The sequence below is a fragment of the Schistocerca nitens genome, chromosome 2, assembly GCF_023898315.1.
Source record: "Schistocerca nitens isolate TAMUIC-IGC-003100 chromosome 2, iqSchNite1.1, whole genome shotgun sequence".
Lineage (NCBI taxonomy): Eukaryota > Metazoa > Arthropoda > Insecta > Orthoptera > Acrididae > Schistocerca > Schistocerca nitens.
Genome location: NC_064615.1, coordinates 929356729 through 929380848, shown reverse-complemented (window position 1 = coordinate 929380848; position 24120 = coordinate 929356729). Strand labels below are relative to the sequence as shown.

General features: G+C 43.5%; 1 protein-coding gene across 1 annotated transcript in view; it reads left to right on the top strand.

Annotated features, from left to right (window-relative positions):
• The window catches only part of LOC126234715 (solute carrier family 22 member 7-like), a 214088-nt gene that overhangs the window by 110380 nt on the left and 79588 nt on the right, over positions 1 to 24120 (top strand). The window contains exons 4-5 of the mRNA XM_049943463.1: positions 7887 to 7978; positions 16975 to 17137. Coding sequence (XP_049799420.1) covers positions 7887 to 7978; positions 16975 to 17137 — 255 coding nt within the window. The remainder of the gene's footprint in view (positions 1 to 7886; positions 7979 to 16974; positions 17138 to 24120) is intronic.

Below are 24120 nucleotides of genomic sequence, written 5' to 3'. Positions count from 1 at the left end.
TTTCTTTTATTTCCTTTATTATTTCTTCGATGTATAGATTGAACAGTATCGGCGAAAGGCTACATCCCTATCTTTTACCCTTTTTAATCCGTGCACTTCGTTCTTGGTCCTCCATTCTTATTGTTCCCTCATGGTTCTTGTATATAATCGCTATAGCTTACCCCAATTTTTTTCACAATTTCGAACATCTTGCACCATCTTACATTGTCGAGCTGTTTTCCAGGTCGACAAATCCTGTGAACGTGTCTTGACTTTTCTTTAATCTTGCTTCCATTATCAACCACAATATCAGAATTGCTTCTCTGGGGCCTTTTACTTTCCCTAAAGCCTAACTGATCGTCGTCTAACACATTCTCAGTTTTCTTTTCCATTATTCTTTATATTATTTCTGTGGGAAAGTTGGACGCATGGGTTGTTACCCTGATCGTACGATAATTCTCGTACTTGTCACCTCTTGCAATATTCGTAATTGTGTGGATGATGTTTTCCCCAAAGTCAGATGGTATATCTCCAGACTCATATCCTATACACCAACGTAAAAAGTAGTTTTTTTGCTACTTTCCCCAATTATTTTACAAATTCTTACGAAATGTTATCCATCCATTCTGCCTTATTTGACTTTAACTCTTAAAAAGCTCTATCAAATTTTGATTCTGATATTGGATCCCCATTCTCTTCTATATCGACTCCTGGTTGTAATCCTAATCATCAGACAAGTCTTCCCCGTCTTAGAGAACTTTGATTTATTCTTTCAACCTATCAGCTCTCTCCTCTGCATTTAACAGTGGAATTCCCACTGTACTCTTAATGTTGCCACCCTTCCTGTTTTTAATTTCACCGAAGGCTGTTTTGACTTTTCTATATGCTGAGTCATCCTTTTGACAGTCATTCTTTTCAGTTTCTTCACATTTTTCGTGTAGCCACATCGTCTTAGCTTCCCTGCATTTCGTATTTATTGAACTCCTAAGTGACTTTTACTTCTGTATTCCTGAATTTCCGTGAACATTTTTGTGCTTCCTTCTTTCATCGGTCAACTGAAGTATTTCTTCTGTTACCCGTGGTTTCTTCGCAGTTACGTTCTCTGTATCGACGTTTTGCATTGCAACTTCTGTGACTGCCCTTTTTAGGGATGTTCATTACTCTTCAACTGAACTGCCTACTGAGCTATTCATTATGCCAGTATTTATAGCCTGAGAGAACTTCAAGCGTAGCCCTTCATTCTTTAGTACTTCCGTATCCCAATTCTTTACGCACTGATTTTTTCTGACTAGTCTCTTAAACTTCAGAATAATCTTCATCACTACTAAATTGTGATCTGCGTCTGTATCTGCTCCTGGGTAAACCTTACAATCCAGTACCTGATTCCGGAATCGCAGTCTGACCATGATGTAATCTAACTGAAATCTAATTGAAATCTTTCTCTTGAACAGAGTATTCGCTATTACTAGCTGAAATTATTGCAGAATTCAATTAATTTTTCGGCACTCTCTTTCCTAGTACCAAGCACATATTCTCTCGTAACTCTTTCTTCTGTTCCTTCCCCTATAACCGTATTCCAGTCCTCCATGACTATCAGATGTTCCCCTTTTCGTAGTGAATTACCCGCTCATTATCCTCATATGCTTTCTCTATTTCTTCATCTTCAGCTTGCGACATCGGCATGTATACCTGAACTATCGTTGTCGGTGTTGGTTTGCTATCTTCTTTGACGCGAACAACCCTGTCACTGAACTGTTCACAGTAACTCCCTCTCTGCCCTACCTTGCATTTCATAATGAATCCTACTCCCGTTGTACCATTTTAGGCTGCTTTTGAAATTACCCCATACTCAACTGACCAGAAATCCTGGTCTTCTTTCCATTTCACTCCACCGACTCCCACTATATCTAGATTGAGACTTATAATTTCCCTTTTCAAATTTTCTAGCTTCCCTACCACGTTCATTGTATTTTTAAGCTGTTACAAAAAGCAATCGGTACAGCGCCACTGGCCGAACGATTTATCTTAGAGATATCCTTACGTTATGCTGGGAAGTTTCGTGTAATTGAATGGCAAGTAAACATTTCGTTTCTTGTGGAATCCAAAAGTTTTCTACAAAGACTTTCCGGATGCTATCAGACGCTCACTGCAATGACATTTTGTCGTGTGAGCGTGTCGCTAAATGGTGTCAGAGGTTTTTGGAAACGCGATAACTCCACGGAAGAGACGCAGGAGAAGTATATCATGAGTGGAAGGAACCACTGCAAATGTTCGACAAAGAAACTGTTCTCGGTATTTCTGTTTCTACTGCACGTGAAGAGATGGATTTTGACTCATCTTAACGTAGTACTAGGACAAAAGGTAAGCGTTTGGAGAAAGGCGATAAGAAGGAGACAGAGCTACTGGAAAAGTACATGAATCGAACGAAACACTGCATATGTTCGATAAGGAAATTGAGTGTTTCGGTATTTCTGTAATCTTGCGCAAGAACGGATAACGTGTTTACGCATGTTAAGAAAGTAGCTGAACGCGAGGGAAGTGTTTGCGAAAATGAACTGAAAAATTGATCTGATGAGCTAAAGGAAACTAGAAAGAAAGTTTCTTTTGACCTTTTGGAACTAATTAATGAAGAGCCGAGTATCTTGAAGACTGTTACTACACCTGATGAGGTGCGGATATAACGTGACTGTCATTGCTTGGAGACTGACTCTCTGTAAATCGTACAACGAACAAAAATAACACTGTAGTTTAAAAACAGCTTCAAGTTCTTTTTAGTTTTTCACAATGGCACTTCTTCTTGTGACTTGGTTCCAATTTTTGTCGATGAATAAATAGAAAAGGAGTTACGTTTTATTGAATTTCGCAAGCATCACTTTCATGAGATCAATAGCTCGAGGTACAGCCGCCTCCAGCGGCAATAGATAACCAGCATTTAAATAACCCTCAGTGGAATCCACGAAGGAGCTGTCTTGATACGAGAAGCTCCTACGTTGATAATGAGGGCAAAACAGTTATACTCTCTCTGGAACGTCCAGGTTGTCTTTCGTTCTAAGACAGGTATCTACACCTACACCTACATCTACGTTCATACGCCGCTTGTCAGATACGGTGCATGGTGGAAGGAACCCTGTACTGTCGTTTACTTTCATGTTCCACTCGCAGAGGTGGTGGAGGAAAAACGATTGTCTATAAGGCTCCGTATGAGCCCCAATTTCTTGTATCTTTGTTGTCCTTGCGCGAAACGTGTGATGGCGGCAGTAGGATCGTTTGAAATAGACTTCAAATGCCGGTTTTCTAAATTTTCTCAGCAGTGTTCCTCGAAAAGAACGTCGCCTTACCTCCAGGGATTCCATCTCCGTAACACTTGCTTGTTGTTCGAACCTATCGGTAACAAACATAGCAGCCCATCTCTGAACTACTTCTGTGTCTTCCTTTAATTCGACCTGGCGCGGTTACCAAACACTTGAAGAAAACTCAAGAATATGTAGCACTAGCGTCCTATATGCGGTCTCCTTTACAGTTAAACCACACTTTTCTAAAATTGTCCCAATAAATCGAAGCCGACATCTCACCTTCGCTACCACAGTCCACACATACTCGTTCCATTTCATATCACTCTGCAATGTTAAGACAAATACACTCCTGGAAATTGAAATAAGAACACCGTGAATTCATTGTCCCAGGAAGGGGAAACTTTATTGACACATTCCTGGGGTCAGATACATCACATGATCACACTGACAGAACCACAGGCACATAGACACAGGCAACAGAGCATGCACAATGTCGGCACTAGTACAGTGTATATCCACCTTTCGCAGCAATGCAGGCTGCTATTCTCCCATGGAGACGAGCGTAGAGATGCTGGATGTAGTCCTGTGGAACGGCTTGCCATGCCATTTCCACCTGGCGCCTCAGTTGGACCAGCGTTCGTGCTGGACGTGCAGACCGCGTGAGACGACGCTTCATCCAGTCCCAAACATGCTCAATGGGGGACAGATCCGGAGATCTTGCTGGCCAGGGTAGTTGACTTACACCTTCTAGAGCACGTTGGGTGGCACGGGATACATGCGGACGTGCATTGTCCTGTTGGAACAGCAAGTTCCCTTGCCGGTCTAGGAATGGTAGAACGATGGGTTCGATGACGGTTTGGATGTACCGTGCACTATTCAGTGTCCCCTCGACGATCACCAGTGGTGTACGGCCAGTGTAGGAGATCGCTCCCCACACCATGATGCCGGGTGTTGGCCCTGTGTGCCTCGGTCGTATGCAGTCCTGATTGTGGCGCTCACCTGCACGGCGCCAAACACGCATACGACCATCATTGGCACCAAGGCAGAAGCGACTCTCATCGCTGAAGACGACACGTCTCCATTCGTCCCTCCATTCACGCCTGTCGCGACACCACTGGAGGCGGGCTGCACGATGTTGGGGCGTGAGCGGAAGACGGCCTAACGGTGTGCGGGACCGTAGCCCAGCTTCATGGAGACGGTTGCGAATGGTCCCCGCCGATACCCCAGGAGCAACAGTGTCCCTAATTTGCTGGGAAGTGGCGGTGCGGTCCCCTACGGCACTGCGTAGGATCCTACGGTCTTGGCGTGCATCCGTGCGTCGCTGCGGTCCGGTCCCAGGTCGACGGGCACGTGCACCTTCCGCCGACCACTGGCGACAACATCGATGTACTGTGGAGACCTCACGCCCCACGTGTTGAGCAATTCGGCGGTACGTCCACCCGGCCTCCCGCATGCCCACTATACGCCCTCGCTCAAAGTCCGTCAACTGCACATACGGTTCACGTCCACGCTGTCGCGGCATGCTACCAGTGTTAAAGACTGCGATGGAGCTCCGTATGCCACGGAAAACTGGCTGACACTGACGGCGGCGGTGCACAAATGCTGCTCAGCTAGCGCCATTCGACGGCCAACACCGCGGTTCCTGGTGTGTCCGCTGTGCCGTGCGTGTGATCATTGCTTGTACAGCCCTCTCGCAGTGTCCGGAGCAAGTATGGTGGGTCTGACACACCGGTGTCAATGTGTTCTTTTTTCCATTTCCAGGAGTGTATTTAAAAAAAAATTGGCTGTGCCGAGCAGGACACTATTAATGCCGTATCCGAACATTACGGGTTTGTTTTTCCTACTCATCCGCAATAACTTACATTTTTCTACAATTAGAGCCAGCAGGCATTAATCATCCAGACTAGAAGTTTTGTCTACATCATATTGCATCATCTTAGTCACTCATCTTCAAAACACAGCATCATTAGCAAACAACCGCTGATTGCTAGCCATCCCGTCTGCCAGATCATTTATGCATACAGAAAATAATAGCGTTACTATCACACCTCCCCTGGGGCACTCCTGATGATAAGGTTGTCTCTGATGAACACTCGCCGTCCAGAACAACATAATGGGTTCTATTACTTAATAAGTATTTTTGCCACTCACATATCTGGGAACATATGCCACATTATCGTACCTACGTTAACAGGCTGCAGTACGGCACCGTGTCAAATGATTTTCGGAAATCTAGGAATATGGAATATGCCTATTGCCCTTCATGCATAGAGGGCAGTACGTCATGTGAGAAAAGATAAAGCCGAATTTCACACGCGCAGTGCTTTCTAAACTGTCTCACTTCTTTAGCCGGGAAAGCGTTCTTTATGCCAAATTACGTCGAGCAGCTTAAACAGGGTTACTGCTTCTATGCAGCGCCACAGCCGGCAGCTGCAAGTTGCAAACAGTCCAGCTCCCATCATTTATGTAGTTCCTCCTCGTCTGAAGGGAAATCACCGTAGCCCGTCTCTGTGGTTTCTCTGTAGTGACTGTGGTCTGGATCTTGGTTCTTCTTCTTAGTGGCACTATTCTGTTTCTCCGCAGAGTTGCCCTGTTGTTCCATATTTGACATGGTTAGAGATAATGGGGAACTGGAAGAAGGAATAAAGAGGCCAGGGCAGAGCCACCGCAGTCGGCATGCCCAGAGATCAGCTGACGATGTGGACGTAGCCTACACAACCACAATGGACATGGTCATCACCAGACATCAAGAAGCAGCAGCCACCACTAGCGAACTGACAGAAACTATGGGATGATACGGCACGTACACCACGCAGCGTCGTAGATGCAACTGCGATAAACGCAGCCACAATACCTGCACCCAAGAATGCCTAGGTTCCTCATCTCCTGTTGAAATACACAGGGGATCAACCATGGGCAGAACTAAAGACCACCATCATAGCGGCCTCACAAAGGGGCTTCAGCGCAAGGGCAGAAGGTGACAGCGGAGGTGTACACATTCCACTTTTAAATCGCCTGTGCTCGCCTGTTAGCTAGTCAGGCAAGCTGCCCCACGTTTTCAGCCGAACGGGCAGGTTGCTTTCCTCCCGTCCAAGCCAACCTATGCCAAACCCAAGCAGGATAAAGGAATCTTGCTTGCTTGCTCGTTTTCCCGCCGTGCTACGCTACGTTAGAGTTTATTCTGTGCGCTTTCACTGTAGTGTTTTGAGTAGTGCTTGGACGTTTTTTACCCTGGTATCGAATAACATGGCCCAATATACTATATATATTCATTCTGGTTCATTGTAGCCCAGAAAACTGTGGATTTCATTTGTCTCTTTTTTTCGTTTTCGGCGTTTTTCTCACTTATTTATTTCCTGCGATATGAACGGTTTTCTTTGCGACTTCACCCTCTTTCAACTACTACTGGCTATTCTCAATTCTAACCATCACTGAGTCATCTCTAATACACGTTTTCGATCGTAATGAGAACCATATCTAAAAGTCAAGATTCTTTGCAATGAAGAACCTGAAGATGTCTATTATACTGCAACGGCAACTAAAGTAAGGTTTCGGAGGTCTACTTTCTGTAGACTTAGTGTTTTTCAGCCAAATATGAAACCAGTGATGCCAATCTTAATGACTTTTCCCAGGATGTGTATTGTGGTTTTGGCGAATTCATTCATTCTAAGTGGTCAAAATAATCATTCTACAGTCCTAAAATGCATTTTAGCAAACAAGAATCTAAAATGTACATGTCTGAAAGAAGAAGCTTTCTTTCATACTAAGCTTTCTCCCCACTACGTTGCATATCACCAGAATGTGGATTTTAATATCCACTGTACCATATGTTTTTCCTATTTCTCTCTGCCACTCCCACTCTGACGTAACGCCAGCACGGCACAGGACAAGAATTTGTGGCGTGCCGCATCAAACCAGTCTAAAGACTGACGATGTAAAGAAAGGCCAGCACACGTGGCTGACTTTGGCAAAACTCCACTCTCCATTGTTGATGGCGGACAGTGGGAGGTGAAACATTGACAATACCAGAATACCAGCCACTCGCGCTGGCGTAACGCCGGAAACATCGTCAAACGAACGTCGACCGAAGAACCCAAGATAGAAGCCAACAGGCAGTTTGCCGACAAGTGGCCAGAGAAGCCTTAACAGTTTCGTATTAAACTCATCATCAGCTGACATTAGGACCAAAGCGACAGTCTTCTGTTTCCACTTTGTATATTGCAACTTCCCGTTTGCTAGCTTAGTAAATCTGATTCACCATCCATTTATCATGAGTGAGGTATTTTTCTTAGAAAGAGGATTACATGTTAGCATTATACAATGGATATCTCTGAGAGGAGTAAAATTTTTTGAAAAACATAACATAAGAATAAAGAGGTAAGCAGCTATTATCGTAAATCGGTGAGAACGTTATCTCTTCTAACACGAAAGATGGTCTACATTACAGGCTCACGTGTATTTTGCCATTCTCGCTAGAGTAAGTTCAGAATTTTAACAGCGCTACGAACCTAAGAAACTGCTCTGTAACAAGCATCATGAAGTTGATGTTTATTCTATTGAATACGCTCACCAAATAGCCAAGTTAATCCTGTGTTGTTTGCTTGTGTGTTTCAGGAAAGCGAACATTTACAGTCGCTGCAGCATGTACGCCGATCCGGGAGAGAATCCTCATATTATCGGGTCTTCCATAGAGGAAAACATTACAGGTACTCAGCATGATGAAGTGCATGTAGTTAAAGAGAGAGTTATATGATAAACGTCACGGCACATTTACGTGTATTAGGAACACTGTCCTAATTATATTGTGTGTCAACAACAGAGAGCCTAACTTTCTATGTTATTCCGAAGATGTAAAGAGAAGAAGAGGAAAAGATTACTGAAAACTGTAATAATGATGAAGGTAGCAGAATATGTGTAGCGTACATTTTCATCCCCACCTCGTATTCCTTCTGAATAATGCGACCTTCCATGAAGTCATCACTCAGTGACCTCACTAACCTAGCAAACCATTCTCTGGCTGTTTTGATTTTTCCACATCTCAAAGGCTGTACCTCCAAAACTCCGTCAGACAAGGGCTACCAAACTACTTAACTTTTTGGGCCCTCTGACTACGTCAGTTGCTAAGCAGGAATGGCTATAGAACAAATGTTGGATTTAGAGGCATATACCTTATCACTAGGGGAAACAGAGGTCGCCTAGAGGAAAATTAAAGAGGCATTTGAAGAAAAGAGAAGCAGCTGTATGAGTACCAACAGATCAGTTGGAAAACCAGTCCTAAACAAAGAAGACAAAGCGGAAAGGTGGAAGGAATATACAGAGGGTTTATAAAAGAGAGATGAACATGAAGGAAATATTATAGAAAGGAAAGAAGAAGTAGATGAAGATAAGATATGATACAGCGAAAGAAATTTTCTATAGCAGTGAAAGACCCACGAATGAAAGAAAGGCCCCTGGAGTAGACGACATTCCGTCAGAACTACTGATAGTGTTGGGAGAGCAGTGTACGACAGAGGTCTTTCATCTGGTGTGCAAGATGTATGAGACAGGCAGAATATCCTCAGACTTCAAGGAGAATAATATATTCCAGTTCCATAGAAAGCAGGTGCTGACAGGTGTGAGTGCTACCGGATTACCAGTTTAATAAGTCATGGTTTCAAAATGCTACCATGAATTCTTCATAGAAGACTGGAGAAACTGGTAGAAGCCAACCTCTGGGAAGATTAGGGTGGATTTCGGAGAAAAGTAGGTAAACGCGATGCTGCAGTGACCCTACGAATTATCTTTCAGGATAGGTTAGGTAAAGACAAACCTACCTTTACAACATTTGTAGAATTAGAGAAAGCTTTTTACAGCGTTGACTGGAGTACAGTCTTTGAAATTCTGATGATAGCAGAGGTAAAATACAGGGAGCAAAAGGCTATTTAGAATTTGCTCAGTAACTATGCGGCAGTTGTAAGAGTCAAGGGGCATGAAAGGAAATAATTAGTTGAGAAGGGAATGAGAAACGGTTGTCGCCTATTTCCGACGTTATTGAATCTGTACAGCGAGCAAGCAGTAGAGGAGAGAAAAGAAAAATTTGGAGTAGAAATTAAAGATTATGGAGAAAAAATTAAGACTCTGAGGTTTTCCGATACATTGTAATTCGTTCAGAGACAGCAAAGAACTTGGAAGGGCAGCTGAAAGGAATGGAGAGTGTCTGGAAAAGAGGATATAAGCTCAACATAAACAAAATCAAAAGAAGTGTAATGAAATGTAGTCGAATTAAATCCCACGATACTGAGGGAATTAGATTAGCAAAAGAGAAACTTTTAAGTAGATGAGTTTTGTTATTTGACCGGCAAAATAACTGATGATGGCCGAAGTAGAGGGGCTATAAAATGTATGCTGGCAATAGCAAGGAAAGCATGTCTGAAGAAGAGAAATTTGTTAACATCGAATATGGACTTGAGTGACAGGAAGTCTTTCCTGAAAGTATTTATATGGATTTTAGCCATGTGTGTGTAAGTCAACGTGGACAATAAACAGTTTAGACAAGAGGGCAATAGAGGCTTCTGAAATGTAGTGCTGCAGAAGAACGCTGAAAATTAGGTTAATGAGTAAGTACTGAATAGAACTGGGGAGAAAAAAATTTGTGATGCAACCTGTCTAGTAGAAGTGATCGGGAGGCAAGACACATTCTGTGATCTCAAGGATCACCACTTCCGTACTGGTAGGAAGTGTGTGTGTGTGTGGGGGGGGGGGGGGGGGGGTTAAAATCATAGAGGGAGACCAAGAGATGAATACAGTAAGCAGATTCAGAAGGATATAGGTTACAGTAGTTATTCGGAGATGAAGAGGTTTGCACGGGGTAGAGTAGTTTCGAGAGATACATCAAACAGGCTTCCGACTGAATACAACAGCAACAGAAGCAACAATACAACAACTGACTACTTCAATCTCGAAGATATGCGAGTCACTTGTTGGATCGGAGAAATACAGGGAGATTGTCAGCAAACGAGCTGAGCTACAATGGAACGTGTAACAATACTACAGGGACCTAAAAGACCAAATGTGTGCTTTTTATTGGATTTTGACTGAAACGGGGCACGATTCAAGTTCACTGCCTACCAGAGGGAGCATTTTGAGTACCTATTTTTTGGGTGCAGCTGATATTGAGAATTATGATCAGCATATCACTTGCAGACGGATTTATTCAGTAGTGTGACCCCGTTACATTAACCAAGTTTTGTTATTCAGGTTTTTTTAAGCCGAGTAATCGAATTATCCTTATCTCGTTATATTATTCAGGTAATGACTATGGGAAGAGCTGCGGTCAGTACTGCATTATTTAAATTAGCAGAGGAGATATTTACTAATGTAACATATATTTAGGAAACATGCATGAAATAAGCTAAAATTCCAGACGGACCTCGCTGTTCGATGAAAATACGAGGGCGTTCTGGAAAGTCATACCTCCGATTTTTTATATGAAACCTATTACAGCTTTTTAAAGGAAACAAACGTTATTAACATTCTACATCTTTATTCTTCGTGTCTACATTTTTATTTCTCAACATAACATTCCTGGCGACGAGCACCTTTCTCCCAACGAGAGAGTAGTTTGTTGATATTGTCTTTGCTGAACGTTCCACTTCGTTCCACCTCACCTCTCCTTGCATCGCTTTATCCACATCAAAATGAAGTCCTAGAAGGTGTTCTTTAAGTTATGGAAACAAGGTGAAAATGAGGTGGGGAAAAGTCGAGGCTGTATGATGGATGACCGATGACAGTGAACCCAAAGTGTCGGATTGTTGCACGTGCCTATGCACTCGTGTCTGGTCTGCACTGTGATGCTGAAGGAGTGGGTGCTTCATGTGTGGGCGAACTCTTCGAATTCGAATCTCGATTATAGCACTCTGTTTATCACGCATTGACATAACTACGTTCCACACCGCTATGTCAGACGCTAGAATTCGGAGCCCTCGAGCGGCAGAGAGCTGCAAATAAGTAGACAAAAAGAATAAACATGTAGAATGTTAATAATGTTTATTTTATTTAAAAGGCTTTAAGGGTTTCCAAATAAAAGAAATTCGGAGTATTTACTTTTGAGCTCGCTCTCGTAGTAATAGATGGTCCAAATGCAGTGACATTTATAATTGTATTTGCTGAGATTTGGTCAGGTTTGCGGATAACATGTGCCTCATTTATAATCAACTGGTATGTGTACGGAAATAAAGACAACGAAACCTTATTTTCAGTTTAGTGAAGGAATAGGGGACTATTTTGATCCTAAGGATGGATCTGTTTTGGTAGTAGACCGAAGACGGCGTGTAATTACGATGGAAGTAAACGCACACTCTAATCTGTGGTGTAGTGACATTACAAATGTTAGGGATTCTGACCTAATGGACTCAAATAGTGAATGCAATCTGCCAGTAAGCATGTTCAAATTTCAGAATAGAGTAGGATATGATTTTAGTGAACAATGAAGTACTTTCTGATATTGTAAAATGGTTGTTGGATGAAGGACTATCACAATCCATCACTTATGATCTGTTCGGCGGTGTAAACATAGGGATGTACGGTTCAACGCTGCAACATTAAGAGGGCAGATTGTTCACTACTGAAAAGCAAGTTTAAGCTGATAGAAATACAGGCAGATGATATGACAGCAAATAAAAGAACTGACGGCTGCCTGGAGTACAAGGTGGATAAAGAGTGTGCCATCATCAGTGCAATTACCAATCTACAAGAATAGGTTCGTTTAGAGACCTTCATTTAAAGACGTTTAGAGTACAAGGGAGAGGTCATTAGAATCAGAGATGATTGGTGGAGAAACAACATTTGCAATGAAATGGCCCTAAATCCCTGTGGTGTACCGTGCCAGATAATGATAAGTGAAATAATGGAGCCCTACATGTTGATAACTCCGTGAAGGGAAAATGGAGAAATGCCCAAGGACTGATAACAGTCTGCTGATATGCTGATGCAAGGGTCGAGGATGAAGATAATAATCAGAAACAACTTCGGGGAAAGGTGGATAACGATTACGATAATCGTACAGAAGCGACGTCACTCACTTAGGAAGATATAAGAGTAGCCATCATACAGCTGAAAAATAAAGAATATCTGTAGGGCCTGACAAGGTATTGACCGAGATGCTTGAGGCGTTAGAAGATAAAATAACATCAAATCAACGATTGCTTGAAACAAGGAAAAATTTCAGTGTCATGGAAAATAGCTGAAAATACCATTCTTAAAAGGCGGAAGATAAAAATCCTACTATCCTATAGTCATATCGAACCATTTCTGTAGGAAATTTAATGTAGTTAAATTTTGTACTGGGATGTGCTTTCGCTAGAGACCTCAGTTTTCGAGTTATTCAAGAAAAACGTGCAAAAGTGACGTTCAAGCGCACCCCTACTCCCACTCGCAGCACCCACAAATTTCTGGTATGTTGCTCGTGGCACTCCCCCACATAACTCCACAAAAATTTGCGACTGCACGAATTATTTACCACATCCGTTCTATTTTAGTCATCATGGACTGGCCTCTTTACACCACCGGCTTTGTCGGGTATTTACATATTGTAAAGCTAACCTCTGTGAGAATTTTATCTAACAATATTGCGATTATAACAGCATAAAATAACCAATTACATTGTTGTACTAGTCATATCTTCTGAGGATTAAACTACTGTGCTTATAACACTTAAGTTTTGATCGAATTGTCAACGTAATTGGTTTTAGCGTAATGTTTACAAAAGTCGTTTCTCTTTCATTATCCTCGTGGGCGTGTTAAAATTAATAATAGCCCAGTCAACAGAGACCAAAGGAGGTCGAATATCGGGAGTAGTTTGTGTAGTCGGAAATTTTCATGCTGTGGTAGGAGGCAATGCCATGAGCAACATAATAGAAATCCTGACCGCTGACGAATGTGTGAGGATGGATGTGCGTCTGTAGGTCACCTTTTGTACGTTTTTCTTGAATGACTCGAAAACGGTGGCCTCCAGCGAAAACGTATCCCACTACAAAATTCAATTACATTAAATTTTCTACAGAGAGGTCCTGTTCATTTTTTCTGTACGACTAATAGTTTGCTCGAAGGGAGCGAGAAATTATGGAAATCTCTAGCATGGTTTTTGAAGGCCAGATGCAACATTGTGGGTTGCATAAAGCGACATCAGTTGGGGCAGCTCAATCACCCAGTATGATTGGTGTCAGCTAAATAAAATAAAAGTGGCTATACAAAAAACGGTTCCTATATTGACAAAATGGCTCTTATCGCTGACAAGGACTCCTACCAAAAAATTAGTAATCATTCTTGATGAACTGTAAAATTTTCTAGACTAGTTTCTAGATTAGTTAAAATTACGTCTTAGTTATGTAAAAGTATATCAATGTACACATAATAAGTTTAAACTGTCTTTTCAATTCATATGAACTTACTGGAACGTATTTTAGCAGACGTCATGTGATACGGAGCAAGCGTATGGGCTCACAGACTGAGGACTGCGATATTTGCCCTGGAAATCTGAAAAGCACAGTGAAGTATAGCGATAAGATTAGCTCGAGCATGTCGAACGATACCAACAGAAGCTCTTTGTTTTATTATTAGGGTCTGGAAAAATGACTACATCATACGCTACAGAGGTGCGATGAAGTGAATAAGAAAAGAGGTAAAAAGAAAGCTAAATCCATCGCAGGAGAGTAGGCAGACAGCATGTTCGAAGTAATGAATAAGCTATCATTAGAGTGGCGAGGAGCCTGGAGAAGCAGTGCTACTGGGAAATGCATCTATTAAATATTTCCCGATTTTGAGGAAAATTTACCCGTAAGAGGTTTTCCACTTGGGCATCGTCCACATCCCAAATCCCTTAAATAGAAGGCAAATTAACATTTGCGTTTGTAGGCTGACAAGAACTCTTAAGCATGTCGTTATCGGGTGTGAACTACAGGCAGATATCACAGATGGAGAGGGAGGACTATTGGAAAATAATAGTATTTTGCTATAGTTAGGGGCAGTGGATTGTATGGTACTAAATAGATTATCTGAAAAGGTGTAAAGTGAACTGGAATTGTATTTGACAAGACAAGATTCAGCTTCAAGACGATACCAGGTATCAGTCAGCCCAAGTGAAATAGTATCAACATAACTCTAGGATAGCAAGAAGAGCATCTATGGTACTTAGGAAGAGGGGCTGCAGTCGGGATGACAGGCATCTTATCCGCATGGCTGTAACGGATCGTGCAGCAACGTCTCGATCCCTGAGTCAACAGATGGGGTCGTTTGCAAGACAACGACCATCTGCACGAACAGTTCGACGACATTTCCAGCAGCATGGACTATTAACTAGAAGACCATGGCTGCGGTTACCCTTGACGCTGCATAACAGACAGGAGCGCCTGCGATGGTGTACTCAACGACGAACCTGGGTGCACGAATGGCGAAACGTCATTTTTTCGCAAGAATCCAGGTTCTGTTTACAGCATCATGATGGTCGCATCCGTGTTTGGCGACATCGCGGTGAACGCGGATTGGATGCGTGTATTCGTCATCGCCATACTGGCGTATCACCCGGCGCGATGGTATGGGGTGCCATTGGTTACACGTCTCGGTCACCTCTTGTTAGCATTGACGGTACTTTAAACAGTGGACGTTACATTTCAGATGTGTTACGACCCGTGGCTCTACCCTTCATTCGATCCCTGCGATACCCTACATTTCAGCAGGATAATGCACGACCGCATGTTGCAGGTCCTGTACGGGCCTCTCTGGATACAGAAAATGATCTGCTGCTGCCCTGGCTAGCACCTTCTCCAGATCTCTCACCAATTGAAAACGTCTGGTCAATGGTGGCCGAGCAACTGGCTCGTCACAATACGCTAGTCACTACTCTTGATGAACTGTGGTATCGTGTTGAAGCTGCATGGGCAGCTGTACCTGTACACGGCATCCAATCTCTGTTTGACTCAATGCCCAGGCGTATCAAGGCCGTTATTACGGCCAGAGGTGGTGGTTCTGGGTACTGATTTCTCAGGATCTATGCACCCAAACGGCGTGAAAATGTAAACACATGTCTGTTCTATTATAATATATTCGTCCAATGAATACCCGTTTACCATTTGCACTTCTTCTTGGTGTAGCAATTGTAATGGCCAGTAGTGTAATACACTCCTGGAAATTGAAATAAGAACACCGTGAATTCATTGTCCCAGGAAGGGGAAACTTTATTGACACATTCCTGGGGTCAGATACATCACATGATCACACTGACAGAACCACAGGCACATAGACACAGGCAACAGAGCATGCACAATGTCGGCACTAGTACAGTGTATATCCACCTTTCACAGCAATGCAGGCTGATATTCTCCCATGGAGACGATCGTAGAGATGCTGGATGTAGTCCTGTGGAACGGCTTGCCATGCCATTTCCACCTGGCGCCTCAGTTGGACCAGCGTTCGTGCTGGACGTGCAGACCGCGTGAGACGACGCTTCATCCAGTCCCAAACATGCTCAATGGGGGACAGATCCGGAGATCTTGCTGGCCAGGGTAGTTGACTTACACCTTCTAGAGCACGTTGGGTGGCACGGGATACATGCGGACGTGCATTGTCCTGTTGGAACAGCAAGTTCCCTTGCCGGTCTAGGAATGGTAGAACGATGGGTTCGATGACGGTTTGGATGTATCGTGCACTATTCAGTGTCCCCTCGACGATCACCAGTGGTGTACGGCCAGTGTAGGAGATCGCTCCCCACACCATGATGCCGGGTGTTGGCCCTGTGTGCCTCGGTCGTATGCAGTCCTGATTGTGGCGCTCACCTGCACGGCGCCAAACACGCATACGACCATCATTGGCACCAAGGCAGAAGCGACTCTCATCGCTGAAGACGATACGTCTCCATTCGTCCCTCCATTCACGCCTGTCGCGACACCACTGGAGGCGGGCTGCACGATGTTGGGGCGTGAGCGGAAGACGGCCTAACGGTGTGCGGGACCGTAGCCCAGCTTCATGGAGACGGTTGTCAGTGGTCCTCGCCGATACCCCAGGAGCAACAGTGTCCCTAATTTGCTGGGAAGTGGCGGTGCGGTCCCCTACGGCACTGCGTAGGATCCTACGGTCTTGGCGTGCATCCGTGCGTCGCTGCGGTCCGGTCCCAGGTCGACGGGCACGTGCACCTTCCGCCGACCACTGGCGACAACATCGATGTACTGTGGAGACCTCACGCCCCACGTGTTGAGCAATTCGGCGGTACGTCCACCCGGCCTCCCGCATGCCCACTATACGCCCTCGCTCAAAGTCCGTCAACTGCACATACGGTTCACGTCCACGCTGTCGCGGCATGCTACCAGTGTTAAAGACTGCGATGGAGCTCCGTATGCCACGGCAAACTGGCGGACGCTGACGGCGGCGGTGCACAAATGCTGCGCAGCTAGCGCCATTCGACGGCCAACACCGCGGTTCCTGGTGTGTCCGCTGTGCCGTGCGTGTGATCATTGCTTGTACAGCCCTCTCGCAGTGTCCGGAGCAAGTATGGTGGGTCTGACACACCGTTGTCAATGTGTTCTTTTTTCCATTTCCAGGAGTGTAAGTGAATCTTTCTATAAAACTTCAATTTACGTTTCATTGTTATTGTAATGTGTATTTTGTCAATGAGTAAAATATGCTGTGAGAAAACACTAGGAAAGTAATCTGGTACTACACCCTTGTTGGACAGAGTGTCAGTTCGGCTGGGAGTACGACCGCACGTGGTACACGGAGACTGCGGTCTCTCAACACAACTGGGTGTGCAACGACGCCATCAAAGCCTCCATCGCGCTATCGCTGTCCAGCCTGGGGCAAGCCGTGGGCCTGCTGGTGTTCGGACAGCTGTCTGACGTGTGAGTACTGCGCATCTCGCTGACTGCAGCTCAGGAAATTAAAACGAAGCACTCAGACAAGTCAGAGATCTAAACTCTCTCAATACTACGCTCTCCTCATTAACTGGATTCCACAACAAAAAGGAAAGTAGTGGCCTCTGCCTTTCATATGATTTAATTAAACAGGGTAATGGATAAATCTGTACATGTTATAAAAGGACTGTGCGCATTACAATATATTGCAGAAAGCTGAACGTGCAAATACGTTTTTTTAAGAGTTCGTATCTTGGATTCTATTGATCACAGAAATAAGGGGTCAAGTGTTTTGGACAGCCCTTGTCCCAACGGCCATTTGTATACTTGTCGGAGGAACAGGCATACTGTAGCCATCCCACAGTACAGGGACAAAATTCAAACATTACAACCTTCCTCCAAGCCAGAGCAATTGAGTAAATCGGTTGGTTCTTTTACATTGGGTGTGGTCTGTGGTGGACCTTGGGCGGCTTATAAAATTACCATTTGTTCATCAGCAGCTCCTGAGAAAACTCAGAAAAAATATGATTTTTGGACACGAAAAATAGCAATTGTGGGCGTGGCGACATCTATAATTTCTACTCGATATTTCTACCATATGTTCTTAAGATGATATTCTCGGGGAACTTCGAAACATTTTGCGACATCATTATCCATAACCAAGATCCAGAGGTTCAAAGTTACCGTACATATACCAGTAAAATGTGCACGTAATATCCGGTCTCACACGTAGATGTAGTTTTAACTGACGTAGTGAACGCCTGGCAAGGATTATAGGATCATCGAAAGGGTTCTAAGGCCACCAAAATATGTTTGTAGTCAGCATTTTTTCACTAACTTCATGACGTGTTGTCTCTGTATAATGGACACTTCACGCCCAAACAAATATGCCCAGAGTGCAGTAACAAAAATGGGCGAAAATGTTCTTAACATGTCTGAAAAGAACTTAAAATTATGTAAAACTGGGAAGACTGTAAATTTGGTAGAAAATTTGTAACAACATTTTCACTCTTCCAATAAAAAATTATCAGCCAGTAATTTTCGAGGAGCATAGGGAAAACAATTTCAAAATTGTGAAGACAAAAATTTAGAACACGAAAACATGCTTACGTTTTATAAGTGAAGCTACAGTGCAATCTCCTGTATGTGATCAGATAAAGAGGAAACACAGATGCCAGCCAAAAACGCAAAGTACTGCAAATAATCACTTATTTATGTAAGAAGCGAGAAGTGAACTGTTTTATAAGCTACAAATATCACATATCAAAAGAAAAGTGTATCTTTCTAGATCCCACCGAAGAGGTCTTAAAGTAACATGCGAAACGCGTCTGGAAGAAATAAAATACACTGCAGCAAGTAAAGGCGGTTTTTATTTACAAAACGAATATTTCTGTACTTGCTGCGGATGATGGTCACGCAAAGAAAGTTGTTAATAAACAGTTTATTTACTTTTTATCTCATGGATCCCAGCTTCCAACTCATTCCAAAGGGAATTCTTGATGCAATGACTCCTGGACAATTTTTTCCCATTGAGGTGGTGTTTCATCTAATTGAAACGTTACATCTGGCTGTATCTCATTGAACCGAGGTGTAATGTAATTCTGAACCATTTTCAAGTACAACGTATCAGTAACATACGTTTTACAAGTGAAGAATGAGCAGATATCTTTGTCGTACATTAGTGCACACCGCACACTGGTCTTCAGGCTGTCCTTTACGTGCTGCTGCACCAGTCTCCAGACGTTACATCCATTTACCATGCCGCCCCCCCCCCCCCCCAAAAAAAAACAGGACATTGATAGTGGCGACCAATGATCATGAGGGTGTGGGACGGAACTCAGCGCTGGCCGGTGTGGCCGAGCGGTTCTAGGCGCTTCAGTCTGGTACTGCGCGACCGCTACAGTCGCAGGTTCGAATACTGCCTCATTGCATGGATGTGTGTGATGTCCTTAGGTTAGTTAGGTTTAAGTAGTTCTAAGTTCTAAGGGACTGATGACCTCAGATGTTAAGTTCCATAGTACTCAGAGCCATTTGAACCATTTGAACGGAGCTCACCAATTCGGCTCAAGCTTTGTGAGTAGAAGCAGGTAGATGTCCCTTTCAAGTTCCAATAATGTTTCACCTGAGTTGCCTGTAGGAAAACCTAAAACGCTTCCTGAAGATTTACAAGTAGAGTATAAGGCATCTACGTATGACCAATACTTAACGTATTGTAATGGCCAAAAGCAGAGAATGGGCAGTTAGTCAGCTCGGGTTAGATTCTCACTGCTATCACGTTTTCTCATTTCATTCATTTTATTTTATCCCTTGCAATGCTAAGCTGTTAGTTATAAAATTTAAATATATTTCATCATTTCCAGTTACATACATGAAATTAATATGTTCGATTTAGTTACGATTACTACCCCTTTAAGTTAAAAGGGTATAGGTGGTGGTAATAAAAACGAATATATCAGGAAATTTAGTATGAAACTACGAAAAGATGATAATCGTTCCAGACATGCCATTTTTGTTGAACAACGTAGTTTTTGCAGTTATGTATAAAGAACCCATACTCTCCGCTCACTTCCATTGAAAAATGTTGCAAGTGGCAATAGCATAATGTGCAGGATTTCAGAAATTTTACTCTTGGTACCACAAATTTCATCACGTGCTGCATGCCTGCAAATTTAGCACAAAGTGCTTCTTGATGTACAGAACAATGATTACAGTCCGTCAGTCGTTGTAATTCCTTGCTCTTTCATTGTCAACTAAATCTTTAAATTCTTTCTGCATTGTACTGTAATGCCACGAGAGGTCGTCAGACTGCCTCTTTTTGTGCAAAAAGTCACTGGATCTATAACGTCCTTCATGCCAGAACAAATAGCGAAGGTTAAACGGCGCTGACGTCACGATTCTGCCGAAAGTAACAAGAGAACCTCCCCATCTCACCCCCCCCCCCCTCAGATTTAGTTATAAGTTGGCATAGTGGATAGGCCTTGAAAAACTGAACACAGGTCAATCGAGAAAACAGGAAGAAGTTGTGTGGAACTATGAAAAAAAATAAGCAAAATATACAAACTGAGTAGTCCATGTGCAAGATAGGCAACATCATAGAAGAAGTGGTCCCGTGGTCCCGTGGTTTGCGTGAGCAGCTGCGGAACGAAAGGTCCTTGGTTCAAGTCTTCCCTCGAGTGAAAAGTTTATTTTCGCAAAGTTATGATCTGTGCGTTCGTTCATTGACGTCTCTGTTCACTGTAATAAGTTTAGTGTCTGTGTTTTGCAACAGCACCGCAAAACCGTGCGATTAGTAAACGAAAGGACGTGCCTCTCCAATGGGAACCGAAAACATTAGATCACCAGGTCATAGGTCAACCGATTCCTCCACAGGAAAACACGTCTGATATAGTCTATACGACACCGGTGACGGCATGTGCGTCACATGACAGGAATATGTTGTCGACCCACCTAACTTGTACACTTGGCGAATGGGTAAAAAGATTCTTCTACGCCCGATTTAGGTATGCTTGTGGATGTGATAATCACTCCCAAAAAAGTGCTGAAAACATAAGAGTTTGTGACATAAACTACAACAAACGAATGCTACAGTTTCACAGTCGCACAGTTTTCCCTGTGCTCTGTCAAAACATATGTTTTTAATGTTTTCAAATTTTTCCGTGTTTAGACCGTCAAATCCTGCATATGTCTGAACATGTCCTGGAATTTTGGAGAGCGAAGTTGATTATGTGTGAGTGCCTGAACTTTGATATTTGTCTGAAAAAAAATTAAACTTCTCACTTGAGGGAAAACTTGAACCAAGGACCTCGTGTTCCGCAGCTGCTCACGCAAACCACGGGACCACGGGGCTCATGAGTTCACTTTATCCTTGATGTTGCCTATCTTACACATGGACTACTCAGTTTGTATATTTTGATTATTGTTTTCATAGTTCCACACAACTTCTTCCTGTTTTCTCGATTGATCTGTGTTCAGTTTTTCAAGGCCTATCCACTGTGCCAACTTATAACTAAATCTGAGGGGGGTGCGATGAGGAGGTTCCCTTGTAAGAGAGTTGTGCCGACCGCTGTTCCCGGAACTTCCGAGAAGAACCGAATAAAGCCGAGTGGCAGGCCGGGCGTTGGCGCGCACGCGCCCCACACTCGCTGCACGCGTGGTCTGGCACCACGTGGCCGGCCCTGTGCTACATCTTAGTGTATTAGGTTAACCTAACGGCGCAACAATGCTACGTCGCGCATTTCATGATGACCTACTGAAACTAAGTCTGTTTGTTTTTGTCCCATTGCAGCACGTTGGTAAAATTTTCCACCAGGAGCCAGTAAATGTTGACTCATCTGAAAACGCTATTTTGTTGTTGAAGACATTGGACGTCTCACGATGCCATTCTTCTATTCAAACGTACCCTTATTTAGAAAGGAAGAAAGGATGTTTGCGTGTCTTAGTCAACTTAACGTCTATTGGCGGTTTCCTATAAGTTGTTTTGAATTTTTGTTGCACACAGATTGGAGGTTTTGTCTCAACCAGCCACATTTTTGCTTTTCCCTACACTGATGCCTGTATTTTGTGTTTTAACTGGTATTGGAGCTCCCGGCGACAGGTTCAGGAACTGAATCGTACCTTCACTGAAACTTAACGACTTTGTGAATAAACGGGGAGTTCAAAAAGTCTCTCCGCAGTGCCGTATGATTGTTATTCGTGCGTGCCGTATCATTGTTCGCCTGCCTGGGTTACTTCCCTTCAAGTGGACTCTCCCGACATTGAACTGTTTTGTTTATCTCAGCCAGCGTCAGTAGTATCGTTGGTCCGTGTCGTTACGTGTTGACGTAAACGTTTAAGTTTACTTCCTTTGTTGGTTTATTTCATTTTTGTCACTTTTAAAATGCTAACCATTGAAGACCGTGTGTTTTTAGTCCAACAAGTGTTCAAATCTGAAGGTAAATACACAGTTTCAGTTCGTCAAACATTTAATTCAGTTTTTCCGGAGACAACACTCCCACATCGCGTCACTGTGCGAGCTTTGATTAATGAATTTCGAAGTACAGGTTCAGTGACAGATGCACCGAGAAGTGGTCGTCCTAATTTTTTGCCTAAGGATAAACTGTAACACCCCACCCGTCACTTATCTGGTTTTTGCGTGTGTTCACCCCAGCTAATTGACTAACAGATCAACAGAGAGTGCAAAACTGCCGCAATATTGGATAACACAAAGAAAGTATTAAGGCCTTGTGACTCCTGATTGAACTGCGGTGGCAGTGTTGACATTAATTGATTCAGAATTGATCGCTTTTAATTAAAAAGGGGTGCACATTGATGTTATATTCAGCTATTGAACACCAGATGCAAATGCTGAACATAAAATTAATTAAGAAAATGACTTGGGATTTCAACTACTTGATTGAAAACAGATGCAGTCGATTAGCACAAATTTATTTTAACTCACGACCTTCAATCTTCACATTACATGACTCTCCTACCAGGCAGTGGTAATAAATTGCTTTTGCGTGGAGTAAAGCATGATAACTCAAAAGTAATTCCTATCGACTGACCCAGGCGTAATGCGAAGTGCGAGAAGAATTCTACAATACACGGTCCATGAAACCCTCATGGAAACTTTGCCGACGTGATCCAACAAATTAATCAGTTGCCGGAGCGGGTGCAATATCACCGAATACAGCGTGGCAGAGCGGCATCGCTGCGTGGACGTCGGCTGACCTCGTGGTGCTGCAAGACTGCGCTCGTCTATTCACTACTAGCTATCTTGCTCAGTACATAGCTGAACCAAAACTTTCTATCTCCAAGCTCAATCGTTCCAGTCCTAAACTGCAGAGATGCTCACTCTTTCTCAGGCAAGCTGAGTAAAGAACGCCACATCTGCACTCTAGGCAAGCTGGGAATGGAAGACCACTACAGAGACTTCTCACAGTCCTCTCTTTGCCTCAGTTTCCCCTCCAGCAAAATCACTTACGCCAATTGCAGCGCAAGTTGTGTTAATTATGCGTCGCTTCCTAGCGCCGACCAATGCCTGCTCTGGAAAGTGAACAAATTCCCACAAAATTTCCCTTCCTCTCAACGTCTGCTATTTAGCTCCTCCCAGGCCACCCATCAAGGTTAGCGTCTGCACAAACACCAATTTTTCCGGAATTCTGACTCCCAGGAGAGTACTTCAAATTCCTTGGTCCTACGTTCCCATCGGAGGCCGGCGTATTTAATTCTGTCGCTCTTCACCTGATTTACTTCAGACTCTGCTGACCATGAATTCAGCGTGAAGTTGCTATAGTCACGAACATGCATATTTTGACCTCTGTTGACCGCTCCACCGTAGCTTTGCACGGCTTTCTCGCATGTTTCACTGAAAATGGGACGACGGGTATTTATCAACAGGTGTACAAGTTCTCTATCTGCTTCCCGGTACACCAGCATGGGGTTGACCACCCACTCACTGTCACTCATCTTAAGGCAGCTGGAGGCCGCGCCCCGTTACCACTTTCTCAGAGCTTGAGCCGCCCTAAGCTGCCTATTGTCGCTTCCCTTCGCTGCTCCTCCACCGGCCACAGTTACTCGAATACTTCCCAGGGATAAACTAGCCTCCAGTAAATCGACGCGTTTCCACAAAGTTTTCGTGTCATGTGAATTACTTTAAAACCATCACCCGACATTAATTATTCCAATACTTTCATACTATACCCTCTACAAGATGCATTGTGCCTTGTCAGTCATTTTTGTTCAGCCCTACTGTTCGCTTTACGTGAGTTATGTGATCTTTAATGACTTCATGTAAGGGGCATAGTTCTTGCCATCTTACGAAACTACTCGATATTTCCGATAAAATGTCCTTGAATTCGAAAAAGTCAGTAAGAAAACTCGCCCAGGAAATCGATGTTAGTGTCGGAATGGCCCACGCAGCTGTAAGGAAAAAATTAGAACTTTTCCCATACAAAGTGACAGTTGTGCAAGAACTGAAAAATACTGACCAT